The 18,438-nt window shown below is 40.9% G+C and overlaps 4 protein-coding genes across 9 annotated transcripts; 2 read left to right on the forward strand and 2 right to left on the reverse strand.

Annotated features, from left to right (window-relative positions):
- On the forward strand, positions 539-3,576 carry LOC109706997 (uncharacterized abhydrolase domain-containing protein DDB_G0269086-like). The gene is made up of 4 exons (XM_020228024.1): positions 539-930; positions 1,020-1,758; positions 1,863-3,061; positions 3,178-3,576. Exons 1-4 carry the CDS (start codon positions 817-819, stop codon positions 3,232-3,234), a joined length of 2,109 nt encoding a protein of 702 aa, XP_020083613.1. The 5' UTR covers positions 539-816; the 3' UTR covers positions 3,235-3,576.
- Positions 4,643-8,305, reverse strand: LOC109706999 (protein trichome birefringence-like). 4 transcript variants are annotated; one of them, XM_020228026.1, is made up of 7 exons: positions 8,079-8,305; positions 7,933-8,005; positions 6,560-7,212; positions 6,147-6,339; positions 5,853-6,037; positions 5,272-5,430; positions 4,643-5,088 (listed from the first exon to the last, which is right to left on the reverse strand). In XM_020228026.1, exons 3-7 carry the CDS (start codon positions 6,961-6,963, stop codon positions 4,770-4,772), a joined length of 1,260 nt encoding a protein of 419 aa, XP_020083615.1. In that variant the 5' UTR covers positions 6,964-7,212; positions 7,933-8,005; positions 8,079-8,305; the 3' UTR covers positions 4,643-4,769. The 4 variants fall into 4 exon arrangements, with proteins under 4 accessions (XP_020083615.1, XP_020083617.1, XP_020083614.1 ...); XM_020228028.1 differs by lacking the exon at positions 7,933-8,005; XM_020228025.1 differs by having other exon boundaries at positions 7,933-8,305.
- LOC109707639 lies at positions 9,915-12,681 on the reverse strand. Of its 3 annotated transcripts, none has more exons than XM_020229068.1 (2): positions 12,531-12,681; positions 9,915-12,078 (listed from the first exon to the last, which is right to left on the reverse strand). In XM_020229068.1, the coding sequence occupies exon 2, from the start codon at positions 12,074-12,076 to the stop codon at positions 10,268-10,270; it is 1,809 nt and encodes a 602-aa protein (XP_020084657.1). In that variant the 5' UTR covers positions 12,077-12,078; positions 12,531-12,681; the 3' UTR covers positions 9,915-10,267. The 3 variants fall into 3 exon arrangements, with proteins under 3 accessions (XP_020084657.1, XP_020084655.1, XP_020084656.1); XM_020229066.1 differs by having other exon boundaries at positions 9,915-12,395; positions 12,531-12,662; XM_020229067.1 differs by having other exon boundaries at positions 12,211-12,662.
- On the forward strand, positions 14,061-17,699 carry LOC109707033 (protein BCCIP homolog). The gene is made up of 8 exons (XM_020228080.1): positions 14,061-14,298; positions 14,375-14,478; positions 14,563-14,838; positions 14,934-15,143; positions 15,221-15,286; positions 15,535-15,624; positions 15,753-15,809; positions 16,962-17,699. The coding sequence occupies exons 1-8, from the start codon at positions 14,115-14,117 to the stop codon at positions 17,061-17,063; spliced, it is 1,089 nt and encodes a 362-aa protein (XP_020083669.1). The 5' UTR covers positions 14,061-14,114; the 3' UTR covers positions 17,064-17,699.

The following is an 18,438-nucleotide window of genomic DNA, read 5'->3' on the forward strand; positions in this document are numbered from 1 at the left end:
AGAAGAGTCGCTGGTTGGTACTAACATAAAATTATGGATGAAATAGGAAAGAAAAACACTAGGGACAAGCTTAAACATGACTAAACCTGCGCGGCGATATCTACAAAACCACATTCTAACATGATCTCCTCTCAGGATGATTCAATTCCCCATTTCTCATACCGGCTAAAATAAATTCCAGATTGCTTATTTAAGTTGGTTGCAAAATAGCAATCAGTAGATGTTCAAAGAAGAAAAAACTATCCCCTTCAGGTGTAGAATTTTGAAGGTTAGATCACTGTAATAAGGAGGATCTCAACAAGAAAACAAGCTCAGATGACTAGTCATTTTCAAAAATATTGCTGTAAAAATTTAACCTAAGACTACTTAGAACCGTTACTTTATTCGTCCTTTAAATTAAAAAGAAATCGAGAACGCCTCAGAGGCGAATTACGCACCGCGAAGGGCATGTGCGTAATGATGAGCCATCAAAAGGGCGATAAAATGGAGCCCGATACATCACTTACCCTCCATTCCTAATCGTGCGGCTCACAATCGCTTCCTCAGGTTAGGGCAATTTGCGCGGACGTGGGTGGCTTGGGCGATACGCCGAGCTCAGGACAACGGTCATATTTTTCGAAATTTTCAATGGGAGCTTGATCTCCAACGGTCACATATTTCGAATTAGCCCCATCAATCTCTCTCTATATATATCCCTCGCCACTCTCCCAATCCCCAGTCGAAAACCCACATTCCCCGTCTCCTCCCTCATCACCTCTTCGAAGAGAAGCTCTCCCCCCAGAATCCAATCCAATCCAATCGCATCGAAGAGAGACGATGGATTTCCACACCCTCCCTCGTAGAGATCTCCAGTTCCTCTGCAAGAAGAACAAGATCCCCGCCAACATGACCAACGTCGCCATGGCCGACGCCCTCGAAGCTCTCCAAACCGTAAGGAATCGCTCTCCTCTTCTTCTATTACCATTTCGATTTCTTCTGATCCTAATTAGGGTTTCTTGTCGATTCCGACCCTAAATCAGGTTGAAGGGATAGACGAGATACTAAACGACGCATCGAAGTTGGAGTCGCCCAAGAAAGCGGAGGCCGGTTCGCCGGAGCTGCCGCGCACCGCCTCGCGAAGGGCCTCAGCCCGCAGAGCACCGGCTGCGGAGGAGCCGAAGGGGACGCAGGGGAGTCCCCTGCCACGGTCTCGCCGAGTGACTGCGAAAGCCTTGGAGATCCTGCAGCTGGTCGACGGCGATGGGGTGGAAGACGAGGGGAAGCAAGAAGGGAAGAAGGAGATGCCCAAAACGCCGGCTGCGGCTCTTCGTAGCAGCCGTAAGCCGCAAGGGACGGCCGGGAGAAGAGCCGCTAAGAAAGGCGAGAGCGGAGCTGAGGAGATAGTAGGTGAGACTCCGGCGGCGGCGGCGGCGCCCGGTGCAAGAACTACGAGGAGAAGGACGAGCAAGAAAGAAGAAGAAGAGGGCGTCCACGAAGCTGCTGTCGAAGTCCCCCTCCCGACTCCGGCCACTCGCGGCGGGCGGAGGACGGCTGCTCGAAAGGCCGCCGCAGCGGAAGAAGATGAGAAGGAAGAGGAAGCGGCGGCGGCGGCGGCGGCATCCCGGACTACTGCACGGAGAACGAGGCAGACTGCGAGGAAGGCGATGGAGAGTGCTGCGGCATCTACTGCAGGAAGAAGGGTGACGAGAGCCATGGCCGCAGCCAAGATGGCGGAGTTGGATCAGGAAGAAGAAGAAGATAATGATCGGGTTACGGAAGGTGAGTGATCCTAATTGCCCTGATGATCTTCTCGTTTGGCTCTCTTTTTTTTTTTTTTTCTTGGTTTTGTTCTGATTGCTGATCAACGGTGGGCGACATCGCAGGAATTGATGGTCCGAAGAATGGTTCTCCTCAGGCTTCTGATGAGAAATCTGATTCACTGAAGAACATGGAAGTCTCGGACTCGAAGGGGGATTTGGTAGAAAAGATGGACGGATGTGAAGGAGTTGAAAACGAATGCAACGAGGAAGTGGGTGAACAAAAGCGGGATCCCTTTTCTGGTTTGGAAGATTCGCCGATCAGAGGGCTCGTATCTGAGGTGGATCCTCTGAGTCTCTGTGATGAGATTGTCGAAAAGAGTCAGGAAAGTTCTATCACAGATCTAATACCAGTGGATTCTCATCCGATGGAGGAGAGGAATGGAGGAGATGCTCCGGACGGCAAAGAAGAAGGCAGAAGTGGCGAAGCTCTCAGCGGAGCTCTGAACGACGATCTGATTCTGTTGGATTCTTCTAAACAGCTGGGAGGAAATAATCCGGATGGAGAAGAAGAAGAAGAAGAAAGCAGAGATGGCGAAGTTCTTAACCTCCCTCTCCAAGATTCAGCTGAATCGGAGACGATCAATGATTCTAACCCTGAGATCAATCTATTACCTGCAAACGAAAGCCCTGCCGAGAAGAAGGTTCTGGAGGACACAGAAGGGCTTTTGGAGATCTCGTCTATCTCTGGAGAGGTCCTGCCAAAGACGGCAGCAGAGTTGAGCGTCGCAATGGATGATACCAGTTCTGCTGCAGATCCCACCAGATCTCCAGCCAAGGAGGAGGGCATGTCGGAGGAGCTCATCAACTCTTCAGTTAAATCCTCACCTCTGGTCGGAGATCCGACGGGAGAAATCATCAACTCCGTCACCGCATCCCTCACGAATATTTCCATAGATACTGGAGATCTGGTCGAGAACACATCTGATTCTGGCCTTGTTTTCGAAGCTCCAGAGGCTCATCCGCTGGATTCCAGTGATTGTAGTAGTGTTGAAACCACCGTTGGAATCACGTTGCCGGTGGAGGAAGTAGTGGAAGAAAAGAGCGCAGGGAAGGTGAGGGTGTCACTTGCAATTTATGAGGAGAAAACCAATGCAGCTGAGAATAAAGTCGCCGACTCGTTGGCCATGGCGGCAGCCGAGAGCGGAGAAGTAGAGGGCCAATTTAACCTGCTGCCAAAGGCTGTAGACCTGCACTCTTTAAGCCTGGGAAAGCTGCGAACTATGTACAAGGAGAAGCTCATAAATGTGAACAACAACACTAAGGTATATAGTCAATAAGTTACTAATGCACCTTCCTCTCTCTTTTAAATTTTAAAATATGAGTAGGTTAGCTAATATTATTGTTCTAATGTGGGTGTTTGAACTCCTATGCTTGATAGGTGATGGAAGGGAAGAGGTTAGCTCTCGCAGAATTGAATGAGAACCTCCTATCATAATTGATGATGATGGTGAGATAAAACATGCTACTAGTACAATGAATGCGTGTGAGATCAAATAAGAGTTGGATCCTACTCTTTTTTGGTGAGTTTTGCATGTTTGGTTTTGAATATATGAATTTGGGTTGTGAAACCATGGTTTCTCCAACCCCCTTTATGGTCTTGTTTCTGGAATTCCGGTATTATTGTCTGGAGAAGTAATAATGGAACTATTTTTGTTATAGTTTCTGTTTAGTCAGATCGTTCGTCTGTAATTGGTTGCGATCGAACTAAAAATGAGATTTTCAGTATTGTCAACATTTTTTTTTTTCAATTTGAATGAAACTCGTCTGTTTGTTTCTACATATTCATTTAGTTGCATTCATCTCCACGGAATGCTTCAAGGTTTGAATCTATATCTGGAGATGTAATAATAAAAATATATTTGTTGACGTAAATTCTTCACACAATTTTGAAGCTTATTGGTGTATCAACATATTTTCGACTGCTCCATTGTTATAATATTGGATAGCTGAAACATAGGAATGTTCCTGTGATTTAAGGGAATGAACTATGTTTCCTGCCTAGTTCTTTTATGCTTTACGTTTTCCACATGCAGAAGCGGATATAGAAAACCCTTCTATGCTTTACTTTGTCCACATGCAGAAGCGGATATAGAAAACCCTTGCAGTACTTTGTTGGTTCCATTAATCCAGGGATGTGGAAAATAATCTTATTTCCTAAATTCATTAGCGGGGACATGATCAAAATCAAATCAAATAATACATTCTAGGAATAGATTAAAGAGGCATTACAAATGATTATTGCAGCTGCAATTTGTACTGCTAATGTGCAGAAGAGAAGGGGGCATATAATTTCAGTGTAGTAACAGATTAGATGGCAAATATTGTGGGAGTTTGCAAGTTTAATACGATACTATAGCTATTAAATTTTTTTTCTTTCTCTGTCATCCATTGTTCTGTAAGATGAAATTGCAGCTTGGCCTCCCATGTTTACTGCTTTAAGTAATTAACATTTTTCAAGGTCTCAGAACACTGCATTTTGCTAAAATTCATAAAGAAACTGAAATTCCGGAGCAAAATTTGCATAAATACTTATCTTCTGCTCATTTCAATCAACTGAATTGGTATGTTATTTTAGTACCACTGAGCTAAAAAGCCTTGAGTAGATTTGTTACACTAGTTATTTTCTTAAGAAACTGGTTTGCTTATATACATCCTACAACTGCTATTTTTCACCTCCACTTTTCGGGCAAACATTACAAATTTCTTTTCTGTCATGATCGTCGAAATCTTTTGTTATTATTTTTACCATTTTAACTTTGTTGATCAAGCCTGCCTTGTTGATCTAACCTTCTTCGTCCCTTAATATAAGGAAACTCTAAAAATACAGCTGCATCAGCAAGTGGTTTATCCTCCCAAAATCTAGTAGAAAAATCTTGTCTATGCTTTCGCCAAAGAATCAGCATATGTACACTTTTCTCTAACACCTAGCTCTCGTTTCTGCGATCATTTGGGCGCGCATGTTAGCCTCGTCTATCTCAATCCTTGCAATAGCATTGCATAGAGGAGCTCATTCCATGCGTCGGGGACTCCAGGTAGGCACCAGTGGCTGCAGTCCTGGATGGTTTCCGGGCTCCTCCGTCCTGCAGGCACCCGATACACTGACGGGTGCCCATCTTTCCTGTAGTCCGTCATCCTTGTCACGTTGAGGTAGAGGACGGGTGTCCTCATCTCCGCGAGCACAGACTCAAGAATGGATATTAAGACTAGGTACCTCTTGGCTAGGTGCTTGTCGTCGGTGATCGGGACCGTCTCCCCATCACAGTTTCCTCCAGAATTCCACTGCCCGCCACTGCAGAAAAGAAATGGCAGCTAAAGTAATAGTAGGAGATGACTAAATCGCACTTACAAACTTTAAGCATTTCATCGGGATGAACTCGGGTCTAAGGGCCAAAAAGAAATTCATCCATCTACACTGCAACATTCTTCACCCTTCTGTTACTTAGATTAGATAGATAAAAAGCCAGTTGGTTACCTGAAGTGACTCCAGGCGTATCCGCGGAAGAAGACCCGCGTGCGGAGCGGGTCGATGTGCTCGTCGACCCATTTGGCCCATGTGGTCATAGCCTTGCGATAGGCATCCCCTGAACTCAGTCGAGGGTGCACATAATCACCTTCCTGATAGTAGTTGATTCTGCCGAGGAATAAAATAAAATCCACTTTCTTAGTATTATCCCTAATTATTCTGCTACTGGATCAAATCAACCTAAGTTGCTCTTAATGGAATAAATTGTATGTAACTATTTTAGACACCAATTTGATCTTCTAACCATTCCAAGCATGCTGCCAAAAAAAATTAGCTTAAAATGCTTGAGTTTCCTTGTCCTGCTTTTCATTTTATAGATCACTTATTAAGGTATAACAAATATAACATGACTTTTCTGAAAACAACAAAAGAAAAAGAAAACAAATATAACATGAATTACTCAGAATAGCAAAGAAAGACTATTTTTTGAGTGCTTTGCCCCATCAAGACCATCTATCATTATATCTTTTGATTTTTTTTTTTGAAGAAAAGAAAAGATATTGCAGATAAATGAAGAGTTCATGTATTACCCTTTAGAGGTCTTCTCATGTGTCCACCAGTGCCCCGAGTTGAATATTATCACATCAGCATCTTTATACCTTGTCGATGCGCGATCGATCATATCGAGTCGGAGAGTCTCCTTCACTTTTCCTTTAGAATCCCATGGTTGCACAAGGAACGGCGACCAGGAGAACTCGACCGAACAGTTATAATCCTATCCTTCAAAAGAAAACCCCCCCAAAAAAAAAGAAAGAAAAAATTACTATGCCAAAAACCAATTTGAGCAATCATTTTAACAGCTGCAGTAATCTACGAAACCTTACGATGAATCGAAAAGAATAGGAACTCCTGGCTTTGAAGTCCTGCTTCCCGGAGGCCTCGAACACGCGATCTTTGTCCTGCAAGGAGTGCCTCAACATGCAGAGCAGTGATTCCCACATGTTGCGGTTCAGCGAATCCCCGACGAATACCATCCTTTTCCCCCTCAACATTTCCAGCATTTTCTTCCCTTCTAGCCTGATCAAATCGAGCGACTAATTCAGAAACCATAATTCAAATCACAGCAGGGCAAATGCAGAGTAAATAAGAACTGGACAAAAAGAAGAAATGAACTGCCTTTTTGGTGTAAAATGATCAGAGAGCGAAAAACCAAGTTCAAGAACATAAAAAAAAGGCACATTTTTGAGCAAAAGAGAATAGACAAGGTGATGATGGTATGTCAGGAGATTGAAGGAACCTCGGCGCGGTGCAATGCGTGGGCTGCCACCGCAGCTTGGTGTAGTTGAGATCGCGCCGTCCGTTGCGGAAGCAGTTGAATCCGCTGTCGACGAACGGGCACGATCCGGCGGGGTAACTGGGGCTGGACTCGTCGTAGACCCATCTCCCATCAAAGAGATTGCACCCTTCAACGCCTCTCTTCTTGCTTGAACCAGAACCAGAACCAGAACCAGAACCAGATGCTTGGTAAGTATTAGAAGCAGAGGAGGTGTGGTTCTTGGAAGGGGTGGGGTTGAAGAGGAGAGAGGTCAACTGGGGTCTACGGCCATTGACGATGAGGAAGAAGAGGAGGAGGAGGAAGAAGAGGGAGAAGGAGGTGGCGATGAAGGGAGGGAGGTGAAACCAGTCCTTGGAAGAGGCCATGAATGTAGCAACTATGATTATGATTATTATGAAGAGCGCGAGCTCTAGAGAGAGAGAGAGAGATTTGAGTTTCTGAGTTTGCGTTTGTTGTTGTTGATTATTTTTTTTTTTTTTCTGTGGATTTTTGAGTTTGATTAGGATGAGAGAGAAAGAGAGAGAGAGGGAGGGATTATAGGCTGTTGGAGTCCTCGTGCGATGTTGGTTTGTTTACGGTTACCAGAGTTGTAACTTACGAGGCCACCTTCGATGCTGCATATGAGGTAATGACTTTATGATCACAAGAGTGGGAAAGTTTTAATTTGGATTATATTATATACTGTTTGGGGTTGCATTTTAATTAATCGGCCAACATCATGCCAAACTAGACTCTTTATTCTAAGTTTTGCACCCTAATTAATTTAACAATACTGTAGATTTGGATTATACAAGTGGAAGGAACGAATGAAGCATGTTTTTTTTTTTTTAAAAAAAAATCTTGCATAAAGGAGGAATTTTATTTATTTATTTATTTATTTTTTAAAAAAAATTATTTTGCGTAGAGAGATGGGTTGAGATGATTATGATTATTCTCATTCAGTTGAGAAAATTTTGAAACGTATAATAAGCCCAATAAATAGAACTATCGATTTGTTCAGATATTATATTCAAATTTTGAAAGTTCCGAACCTACCCATCATAGTTTGTCCGGTAAAATCACCACTTTAATTAGGTAGCCTTGCTTGTGGAAATTAATTAAAGGATTACTATACTCCAAAATTGTGGCAATTGAAGGAATTTTAGGTGCTCCCCATTGGCTTTATTTTTTAGAAAAAGTAAATTTGCATTGCTATAGTAAGTTTATTTGCGAGCAAATTTTATACCATAATATTCCTTTATAGTGAATCTTATCTTGGTAAGCAAGCAAGAATACCTAATTAACTCTCCAGTGATTGGTAAAATGAAAACAAAAAAAAGGAAAAGGAAACATACGGATTTTTCATCGACGAGTTATCATTTGATCCCTCCCCATTTTTTTTTTCTTTCCAACTCAAACGGATTGTTCCTAAATTCGATTTCCTGCGTCAACAATGCAAGAGATTGAGGGAATAGACGAGTACAAAAGTTCAAGCACTAACCTGTTTAAGCGGAAGGAAAGGACCAGATCACAATTCGTCAAAAGTTTGGGACTGCATGAGCATTTTACCCTAGTCTCTATCGGCTAAAACATTGCAGAGATAAGAACCAAGAGAATCAGCAAGAACCAGCTATTATGTTTATCAGTTTATGCCGGCTTGGATCATATAATATCCTCATTCTACATATTAAGATTGTACCTGCTTTGGATAGTGTGAAGCAAGATCATCATTATTCATTTGTCATTGTGAAAAGATGAAACTTCCTAGAAGCATATGTAACCAAAGTGCCAAGAAGTATCAGAAAAGGCCAAAAAGGAAAAAAATAATGAGATCACTAATTGATACCCCATTGTGGATTACTTTTCTACAACATAAAAAATCCCATATTTTTATATGACACATCTAATTATAACAAGCAAATACAATCAGATCTTCCACTTTTACCATTTCATACACTCCTGTCATTTTTCTATTTCCATGAACAAATACAACAGCAGCCTCCACATAATGCAAGCCTTTAAACCACTATAATATTCGGCCCAAAACTCACTAAGATTATGGAGAATGTTGGGTTATAGACATATGTAATTACTGATGGCCTCGAACAGTATTTATGGGGGAAAGATACATAAAATGGTGCACAAAATTTGTAGGGAAATCTCTTCACCAGAAAAGATAGAGAAGGGCATAAAAATGCTTTCTACAAGTGTTCTGTCAATTCTTCAATTAACAAAATCAGCAACAACTCAAGGAAAGAACATCTCCACTTGCAGTCAAACATTAACTGCCATTTATGGGTTTCTATTAAAAAGAAGGATAAAAAATTACTATCAACAAGTTCAATATGTTGTTTAATCTGTTCTTATTCTCATTCAAAATTCAAGATAAAATGAAATTTGATTTGCACCAAATGCAGCAGTTTGTTGTTTCCGCTTCGACCTAACACAAAACTATAAACATTCAAGTTTGGAGAACTCTTAACTAAAACCATACCATCAATCTTCATCACAAATACTGACATACACATTTCGAGGTTTACTGTTGCATTTCAACCGGTCATTGCCATATAGAAAGGCACAGTAACGAAAGATCTTGAAGCATCAATTCTGACAAGATTTTACAAAGAAATAGACCATATATTAAAACTTCCAAAATGTTAATTTAAATAATTCAGAAATAATACCAGATATATGAACGTGAATAGAATCAAGGTAATCTATCTATGTGCAATATATAGTCGTCTTCTCTTCCCTCCTCTCTCTCTCTCTCATATCTTATAAGATATCTCCCCTCTCTCTCTCTCTTTATCATATCTCATAAGATCTCTCTCTCTCCCTTCCCCTCTCTCTCTTTATCATATCTTATAAGATCTCTCTCTCTCTCTCCTCTCCTCTCTCTCTCTCTTCTCTCTCTCTCTCTCTCTCTCTCTTAGATTTTTCTATCATTCCATATCTCTCTCTATTCTCCCTCCTCTCATTCTCTCTCCCTTCCCCTCCCTTTCTATCATATCTTATAAGATCTCTCTCTCCCCCCTTTCTCTCTCTCCTAGGCAATTATTACTCTAACTCCCACAACTCTCTCTCTCTCTCTCTCTCTCTCTCTCTCAGATCTTGCAACAAAATTTTAGATTTTTCTATGATGCAAGGAAAACATCTCATTTCACGATTTCATGCTCATAGTAAATGCACGTGGACCAACTCACTAACTTAACTATTTATCTTAAGACAAATCAGCAGAACTCAGTTGTCAAATTGAGACAAATAGCAGACAGAGTTCATCTTATAGTGTAAAGATACTCGTCACAAACGCATCTCCAAAGAAAAAAAAAAAAATCAGTAATGTGGAATCACCAAGAGTTTCAATAAAGATAGACTACTGTAAAGCAGACATGAAAGTACATTTTGTTACACCAAATGAGCATTTAAGTTATAGAAACTTATCATCAGCAAATATAATCTTCTATCATGGCTGTTGAAGGTTTCTCCTATATATACGCTCCCACCACCAATATGTCAAATCGAAAAAGTAAAAAAAAGGGAAAGGATAGACTGACCCATCACTATGCAACAAGATAAAATGATAAAACAAAACCAAACATACAGTCTAATATATATGACCCAACACTTGCGCATAACAAAAGCAAAAATAAGACATGAAATTATTTAACTAAGCTTACTAAAAGATGAACTTCAGTTCAGCCTTCGTCTCTTACATGCATGAAGAGCCCCTCCATCAACATCGAGAGAACCGGAAGTGCCGCTTCTTCCCCTCCTTCTGTGGGCCCTAGAAGACCCAGCACTGTTAGGTTCAGATGGATTATCAGAAATAGTAACCTCTCCTTGTATTGTAGCCATGGTGCTCGAAGCAGAGACCTGATCCGCCCCCAATGCTGCACCCACATCATGCGCAGCAGCAGGAGGCTCAGAATTTGGCGGATTAGCAGATGAGGTGGACGCTCCATAACGGTTACTAATACTTGCGAATTGCCCCACCACCCTACCAAGATCAGCAGTTATCGCAGCTAATCTTTCTGTATTAGCAATACCATAGAGTGAAAAGCGTTGCCACAGATCAATTCCATCTCGGAAAAGTGAGCTCGATGTACTCCCAACAGGGTTTAATGCACTGTTACCAGGGGGCAGTCCAATGTCACCATTGACAGACCCACTGATAGACCCACTGTTACGATTCACCTCTTCCCTTAGCAATGTCCTTGCTCTTAGCCTAGTTATAGCTCGGCGATGGGCGCCATCAAGTATTTCCTGCAGGGCAGGGTCCGCTTGCCCTTCGAGCCTACCACTCCCATAACGCATCTGATGGTCTAAAAGCCGTCTCCATGAAGATGCAATCCCTTCTCCCAATCTCCTTGAAATAGGCCTAAACTGTTGCCTCAAGCTCTCCACCCTATTTCCACGTGGCCTTGGCGGTATTTTCAGACCTGATTCCCCTTCCCCTTTAAATTTCTTCTCAGCACTATTCTCTGAACTTCCTCTACCATAAATAGGAGTGATTTTAGATTCAGTAACTTCTCCTTTGCAAACTGGGCATTCATTATGGTCAGAATGAACGTGAAGCCATTGATACAAACAGGGCCAGCAAAATAGATGGCCGCACGAAGTAACAACAGGTTCAGTAGCCATATCCAAGCAGATATTACACTCAAAATTAGCAGCACTTCTGTTCTTCTCTTCCGCTTCCTCTTCTGAAGCCTCCACTGCTATGGATTCAACAGATACTTTGTCCTTCCTAGTACATTCTACCGATCCTTGCGGGCTCGATACATTCATTATTAACTGTTCAGTAGGAGTTGAAGGTGAGCCAAAGCTGGACCTTTCGCCAGCGAATGATACCGAAGACCTAAATCGCCTAGACCGAGATCGATGGCTCGACTCAATCAATCTTCTGAAACGTAATTCAGGTGAACGGTGGAGCTCGTTCCGAGAAGAGGACCCACTATTCTCCCCCAAAAACTCCCCAGCGTGAATATGTGGAGCTGGGTAAAAGCTGAAAGCTACTTCATCAGGGGTCGTTGGTGGGGGCGCATAATGTGGCGAGTACGTCGATGTCGGAGGAACATAAGGCGGTGAGTAAGGCATGTGAGAGCTGCCGTCGATGGCTATGGGCTCGTCGGCATTAGACTCGTCTATCTCGTTAACAATCGGTAGTTGGATTGGAGCGTATGAAGAATTATTGTAGGGTTCATAGGATGGAAAGTATGGGGTGTACTCCGGACTAGGGGTGGGGTTCACATTCATGGCAGGTAGTGTAGGAGAGTAAGCTGAATGGGAAGGGGAGTACGGTGGGTGGGGATCCGACAGTTCTGACATAACAGGCATTTCAACAAGCGGTTGGCGGTCGTCGACAGCTGGCATGGGTAAAGAGTTGAGAGAGAGGTCAGAGCCAAGATCCGGTCGACGAGGGCGAGGAGAATGAGGGAGACCCAGGTAGAGATTCACATCCATTCTCCTGATTCTGCTATCATTTCCCTCTTCTTCCATTCCTGGAAAGAGAGAATAGCCCACTTATCCCCTCTGGCCCTCTTAGAAGCTTTATTAAAGCTCACTCATTTGCAAGGAAACAAAAGAAAAGATTTTTTTTTTTAAAAAAAAACTAGTTTTAGTTTCCATCTCACCATGCGAGAAACCCCTCAAATAGGGTTCAAATAGGGGTCGGGGTTCGAAACCCTAGATCATTCCAAGGTCAAAATTGACACTTTTCTCCCTTTTTTATCCATAAAAATCCCTCTTTTACCGCATGAAGATGAAGATTAGGGTTTCGTTACTCGGTGCGAATCCAAGTTCCACGAAAAACGAAACCCTAGCGGGGAAGGAAACAAGGGTTAGGGGATCAGCTCGAGTGCGAGCGAAATCGGGAGCAGGCCTCGAGAAGAGGCGCGGAGTGGGAGGAAGAGGGCGAGAGAGGAGTGAGGGGAGGCGATTGAGGGGATCATACCGGGGGTTTGCGGAAGAGGCGGCGGTGGCTTCGGAATTTTGGGGTTTGTTTCTCTCAGGCTCAGCTCAGCTCCCACCGAGAAAGAGCCAGAAAGAGAGAGAGAGAGAGAGAGAGAGGTGTGGATGGACCTAAGAAGCGAGCTCCGGAGGACTTATATAAAGCGCGATGGCTGCCACAGTGCCACGGCTACACTATTATTATTTTAATATATATATATATATATATATATATATATATATATATATTTTAAAATAGTATGCTGTTACTTTATTTATTTAAAAAATAAATTTAGCTAAAAAAGAAGCATTCATGGTCTCGCGGCACAAAGCGGAAGAGAGAAAAAAAAAAAGAAAAGAAGGAAGGGACACTATTTTATTTTTTATTTTATTTTTTTATTTAAAAAATCCTTTGGTCCCCCTCACAAGTCACAATATTTTTCTTTGATTTATTAGTTTGTATACCTAACATTTTTGAAGAGCATGCAAAATTTTTTACTCCATAATGCCAACGAAATAATCATATATTATACCAACAGTTTAAAAATCTGCAACAATACTTCTACAATAACATTGAGCTAATATTTGGAATTGTGGAATTATGTGCTAGATACATAAAGTAGGGTACAAAATTATTTCATTTGTTCTAGTAACAAATAATATGTTACATAGATTTGCAGTGAGTTGGTTAAGATACCATCTAACGGTTTGATCAAAAAATAAAATTGCATACTTATGCATGCTTTCATCTCAATTTTTTTTTTTTAACCATACAGACTCTTAATAAAGCTTAAAATTTTTTTAGAAAAAAAAATTATTATTATTATTTTTATTTTTAATTTAGAGTTTCTGAATCGATAATTATCAGCATTATACATAAATTTAGAATAGTCAAATTTAATATGAAGCAAGTTTTATAATTTTATATTACTATTTATCTGTTGATCAAGTAACCAAAAAATACAATTATCAAGTTTATTGCAGGGAGATTGCGTTACGTGCGGTGAGAAAGTACGTTGAAAAAATAGCATATTTGTTACCGTACGTAATATTGCGTTCCGCATATCGCGATAAGTCGGTTACAATATATTTTCTATGGTCCATCGGAGAACACAGAAGCATACCTCTATATACTTTTTCCTCAACTCCATTTTATCTAATAGCGTTAGATAAATCTCAATACCAAACTAAGCCATAATCTCCTTGAGTACTAATTAATTAAATAATTACAAAATTCACAAAAATTCGGGCCTGGGCCCAGTTTCCGGCTCAAAATTTTGATTGATTCAGGCAACAATTGATTCATTGCTAGTCCTAAGCCCAGCTCAAATTAACCGGAGTGGATTAGATCCGGCCCGGTAAACTAATAGAAAAGTCCAGGCCCAATATGACTATTTTGGGCTATTAAATTTGCGGGCCCGGTCTGGTTTCACGAACCGGTCCGAAACTTCGCTTATTTAATGGGCTAGGCTAACTGGGCCGATTTTGGGGCACAACAGGACGTACTGCTATAAAAGGGCCCTGGTTTAAACCCCAGAACCCTCGACGTCGTTGCCCCGCAAACCCTCGCCGCTTCCTCGAGCCGCCGATGACCCAACGGCGGTCGCCGCCGCCGAAGCGCCGCCGCGTGTCGCGGCCGCGGCCCCTCCTCGGCTTCTCCCCCTTCGCTCGCTGCGTCCTCCTCTCCCGCGTCGCCTCCGCCTCCGCCTCCGCCTCGAAGCCCCCTCCGCGGACGCCGCCGTCCTCCTCTTCGTCCACCCCCCATCGGCGAGGTAAACCCTAATCTCCTTCTCGATCTCGCTTCTTCTTCCTCGATCCCGTCACTCACCTCTCCGATCTCCGTTCTAGAGCCAAAAGAAGAAGGAATCGGCAACCCTAAACCCCTAAAACCCACCAAACGAATCGAATCCTCCAGCGACGACGAAGACGACGAAGAAGAGGAGGAGCAGGAAGTGCGAATCGTGCTTTGTTTTATGGTATTTATACGCTTCTTGATTCCGATTTGATGTTGAGTTTCTGATTCTTATTGGATTCAGCTTGAGACGGTGCAAGCCGATTTCGGATTCTTTGATCCCAAGCCGGGGGATTTCCATGGGGCGAAGCTCCTCCTCCAAAGCTACCTCGACAATGAGCCGTGGGACCTTAGCGGGTTCGTGGACCTCGTCCTGAATCAGACCACGGTGGGGACCGTTGTGAGATTGGACGGCTATGATGATGACAATGAAGGGGACGGGGATAACGGTAGCAGCGGCGGTGACGATGACGAGGATTTGTATGGCGTTGTTACTGCACTCAATTTAAAAAGATATGCTGTAAGAAAATTGAAAATTTGATCATTTCGGTGTAATTTTGATTCTAGTGTGTCAACAGTTTCTCATGATCTTTCTTTAAAACAACTTATTTATAGGAGCATAAATGCATTAAGGAGCTCAAAAAGTTCCTTCTCGGAGTATGTAGGGATGAGAATACGAAGAAGAAGCTAAAATTGCTATTGGAAGAGCAAGCGAGTCAAGTGGGCTTGTTGGTCTCGCAGCGGTTTGTAAACTGCCCTTACCAACTTGTGCCCCCATTGTATGATGCACTTTTTGATGAGGTCTCATGGGCAACAGAAGATGAGGTATTAGGTTTTCCCCCTTTTCATATAAATTTCATGCTGAAATTGGTTGTAACTGGATTCGTCTATACCTATCAAAGCCCACACAAGAACTTCGAGACTCCTTCCGGTTCAAAAGCTATTTGTTGATTAGCAGGATATATGAGGTACTTTTCCTTTCCAAATTGTCTAATTTAATTTGTTGCTGGAACTCAATATTATCAATTCACTTTGCAATTGTATGCCTTAAATTCCACCCTAGTATGTAGACAAGAGGCTAGTGACTAGTTCATCGAATATGGTTTATTTACTAGTCATTGCGATATATGATCTCTCTGTTTAACACCGATGTTAGTATCTGCTTATGCGAATGCTTGTTGTGTCGTGATCAGCTTATTGTTGTTCTTTTCTGTAGAGAGATCCGAACAAACCAAAGGGAAAGCGTAGCGTCAATCAAGATGAACCTGTTATTTATATAAAGGCAGAAGATGAAATATTTCATGAGGTATTGAATATATACTATCTTGGATATATACTATCTTGTATATATATACTGGATATATACTATCTTGAATATATGCTATCTGCTATTTGATTATTTTTAAGCTACTTATATTACCCTTCTCATTTCAGCTCAGCACTTGGTCTTTTACTTTTCCTGTGCATGCTGAGCAGTTGGTTCCAGACGATGTAAGTTGCATGTAGTTGTTTAAAGTTATGCTATACTTGCTCTTTGTCTTTATTATCCAGCCTATTTTTATGTTCTTTTTTCTTTATTAACCGGATTGATAATATTGAACATTTAAAATTTTAATTTTTTGGTCCATTATGGATGGTTTTCACACTTGTCTAAGCATACTGTGTGTAAGTTGATCTTCATTCTGGAATGTGAATGGAAAAAAATGTGAGGTGGAAACACAGAAGGCCTTTGCGCTTCTAAGAGCACCTTAGCTTAGCCCTTGATAGCATTGGTACTTCTATCACTTTTTCACCCGTTCGATGCTTCGCCGTGATTCACGCAGGTGTGCTTCATGATGCATGCTGTGTTGTGCCTATCATGATTCCCATCTGTCACTCATGTAATTTGTGATGCATGTCCAACAGGTGAAAAGGTGATAGCTTGGTCATTGTGTTTTAGCTTGTAGGGAAGAGACATCCTTCTTTAAAGTAAGAAGTGAGCTAACATTGAAAAAGGCAAACAAGAAGTTTGTAGTTGCTTAAACAAGCTTGTAGTTGCCTAAATGATAAATTGTGGAATTTATGCTGAAAAAGGATCATATTCACGTCCTGTAGAATGTAGTTTTGGGCTATAGAACTATTGTCCTATGCTTTTAATATTTATTTCTATGCTAGATGCACTTTATGCCAGATTGAGCTAATCTGCTTACCAATCTTTATAAAGGAACTTTTTGGCAAGATATGCAAGTTATTATTTGTCATCAAAATGCTAGATTTATATTCTAAGGTTGACTTGTTATTTGTCATTCGTATTGAAACTTCTTTACATATATTAAGAGAAGTTGTTACTCACAGAATTTCCATTCTGAATAAAAAGTGCTGTGGAGATTGTAGCAGTCTGTTTTTATTATGGTATTCGAATAGATTGCTGCGCCTGCTACTTAACTTTATTGATCTGCATTGAGGATGCTTTATTCTTGCTGCCATTTTTTTATCTTGCACTTGTGATTAATTTTTTATTCTCAACAAGTTCAAGATAGCACTGCAGTTAAATATGCTGTATTTGATATATTTCCAGTTCATTTATTTGTATGTTTGAATAGTGATCTTATCTTTGATTTCAATTTGCATCAATACCGGTACTCATATTTCTGTTTTCTGCAGTTGAAGAACTATAGGCAGATGGGTCTAGTTCTGGTTGTTAAAGCTGACGATGTTCCCAAGTTTCGAGATAAGTTAAAATCGTTAGTAGCTGCTGAATCATGATGCCTTCGGCATGATAATTTTGGTGTGAAATAGTTGTTCTATATTTCTGAGGGCTAGCTGTTGCCACTTTATTTGTAGTTGAAATATCAAATCTCATTTCATTGTTGCATTTCGTGCAGCAAACATAAATTTCAAGGTGAAGTTTCCTTTTCAATTGGTTGGTAAGGACAGAGGAGCTAAAATTTGTGTAATATCTCTGGAAAAGGGCTTGATGGTTAGTACCCGAGACCCAAATTCGAATCCTAATTGATTCACATTTCTAGCTAAGTTTATTTCTAAATGAAATAAACGAAGCGGGTAGCGTGCTACCTATCTTTCAAAAAAAAAAAAAATCCCTAGAAAAGTTAAGTATTTTGTAGATTGTCCAAAGATAGGCGGTGGGACACAAAATACTTTTGGCATTTCATTCCCTTCCTTTTTGTTTATGTAGTTGCAGGATGTGCAAATCTATTTTACTTGTAGTTTTAGAGGCTAAACAGAAAAATGTGCATGAGCATTGTAGATTGATCGTGCCCTTCGTTATAATCACAACATTTAGGGGAGTTACCGGTCATTACATTGTCTATTAGGGCTATTCTGCAAATAATTTGCTATTATTTTGTATCAACAAAATGCTAATGGCACATCTTTTTCTAATTTCCGGTATCTATTCTTTCGAATGAGTGATCTTTTTGCAAGTTCAGATCCATTTAGGGGAGTATGATTTATCATTGCTATTGTACTCTATATTGAGTAGTGAGTACATTCCTTGTTAGAGTACGCGGCCCTTTTTCCATTGTGATATCTTGTTGAATTCTCGTATTAGGCGTAGTTTAGAGTAAGATATTCAGTGGTATTTTATTTCGTATGAGAATTTTCTATTATCACTGAAAGCCAGGAGTGTTAATGTGTAGAATGGAATATAGTATATTCGACCTTCAAATCATTTTTTGAAATAAGATAAATTATCTTATAAATGAAATATATTATACTACCAAATTATGGATGCCAAGAATTTTTAAGAAATAAAAACTAGACCTTTGCCTTATATTTATATAAGAAAATTTTTATACGAAATAAATTATTATAAGATAACTTATTTTGCCATTCAAATAAGTTCTTGTTGTCTAGCTTGTTTTTGTTCGGATCACGGGCTCGTACTGTAGTTATGAATTTAAATGAACTATAAGCTTGATGGTCGCTCAATCAAGAACCTTCTACGCTTCTATATCGAATGAGTATGAGATTTTTTATATGAAGGGGAAGTCGTTTAGTTTAATTTGCAGGCTTACCTAGGCTTTCAAGATGTTGAGAGAGAGAGAGAGAGAGAGAGGGAGTGAATGCGTGTATGTATTAGAGAGAGAGAGAGAGAGGGAGTGAATGCGTGTATGTATTA

The sequence above is a fragment of the Ananas comosus genome, linkage group 3 (genome assembly GCF_001540865.1).
Source record: "Ananas comosus cultivar F153 linkage group 3, ASM154086v1, whole genome shotgun sequence".
In the NCBI taxonomy this organism is placed as follows: Eukaryota; Viridiplantae; Streptophyta; class Magnoliopsida; order Poales; family Bromeliaceae; genus Ananas; species Ananas comosus.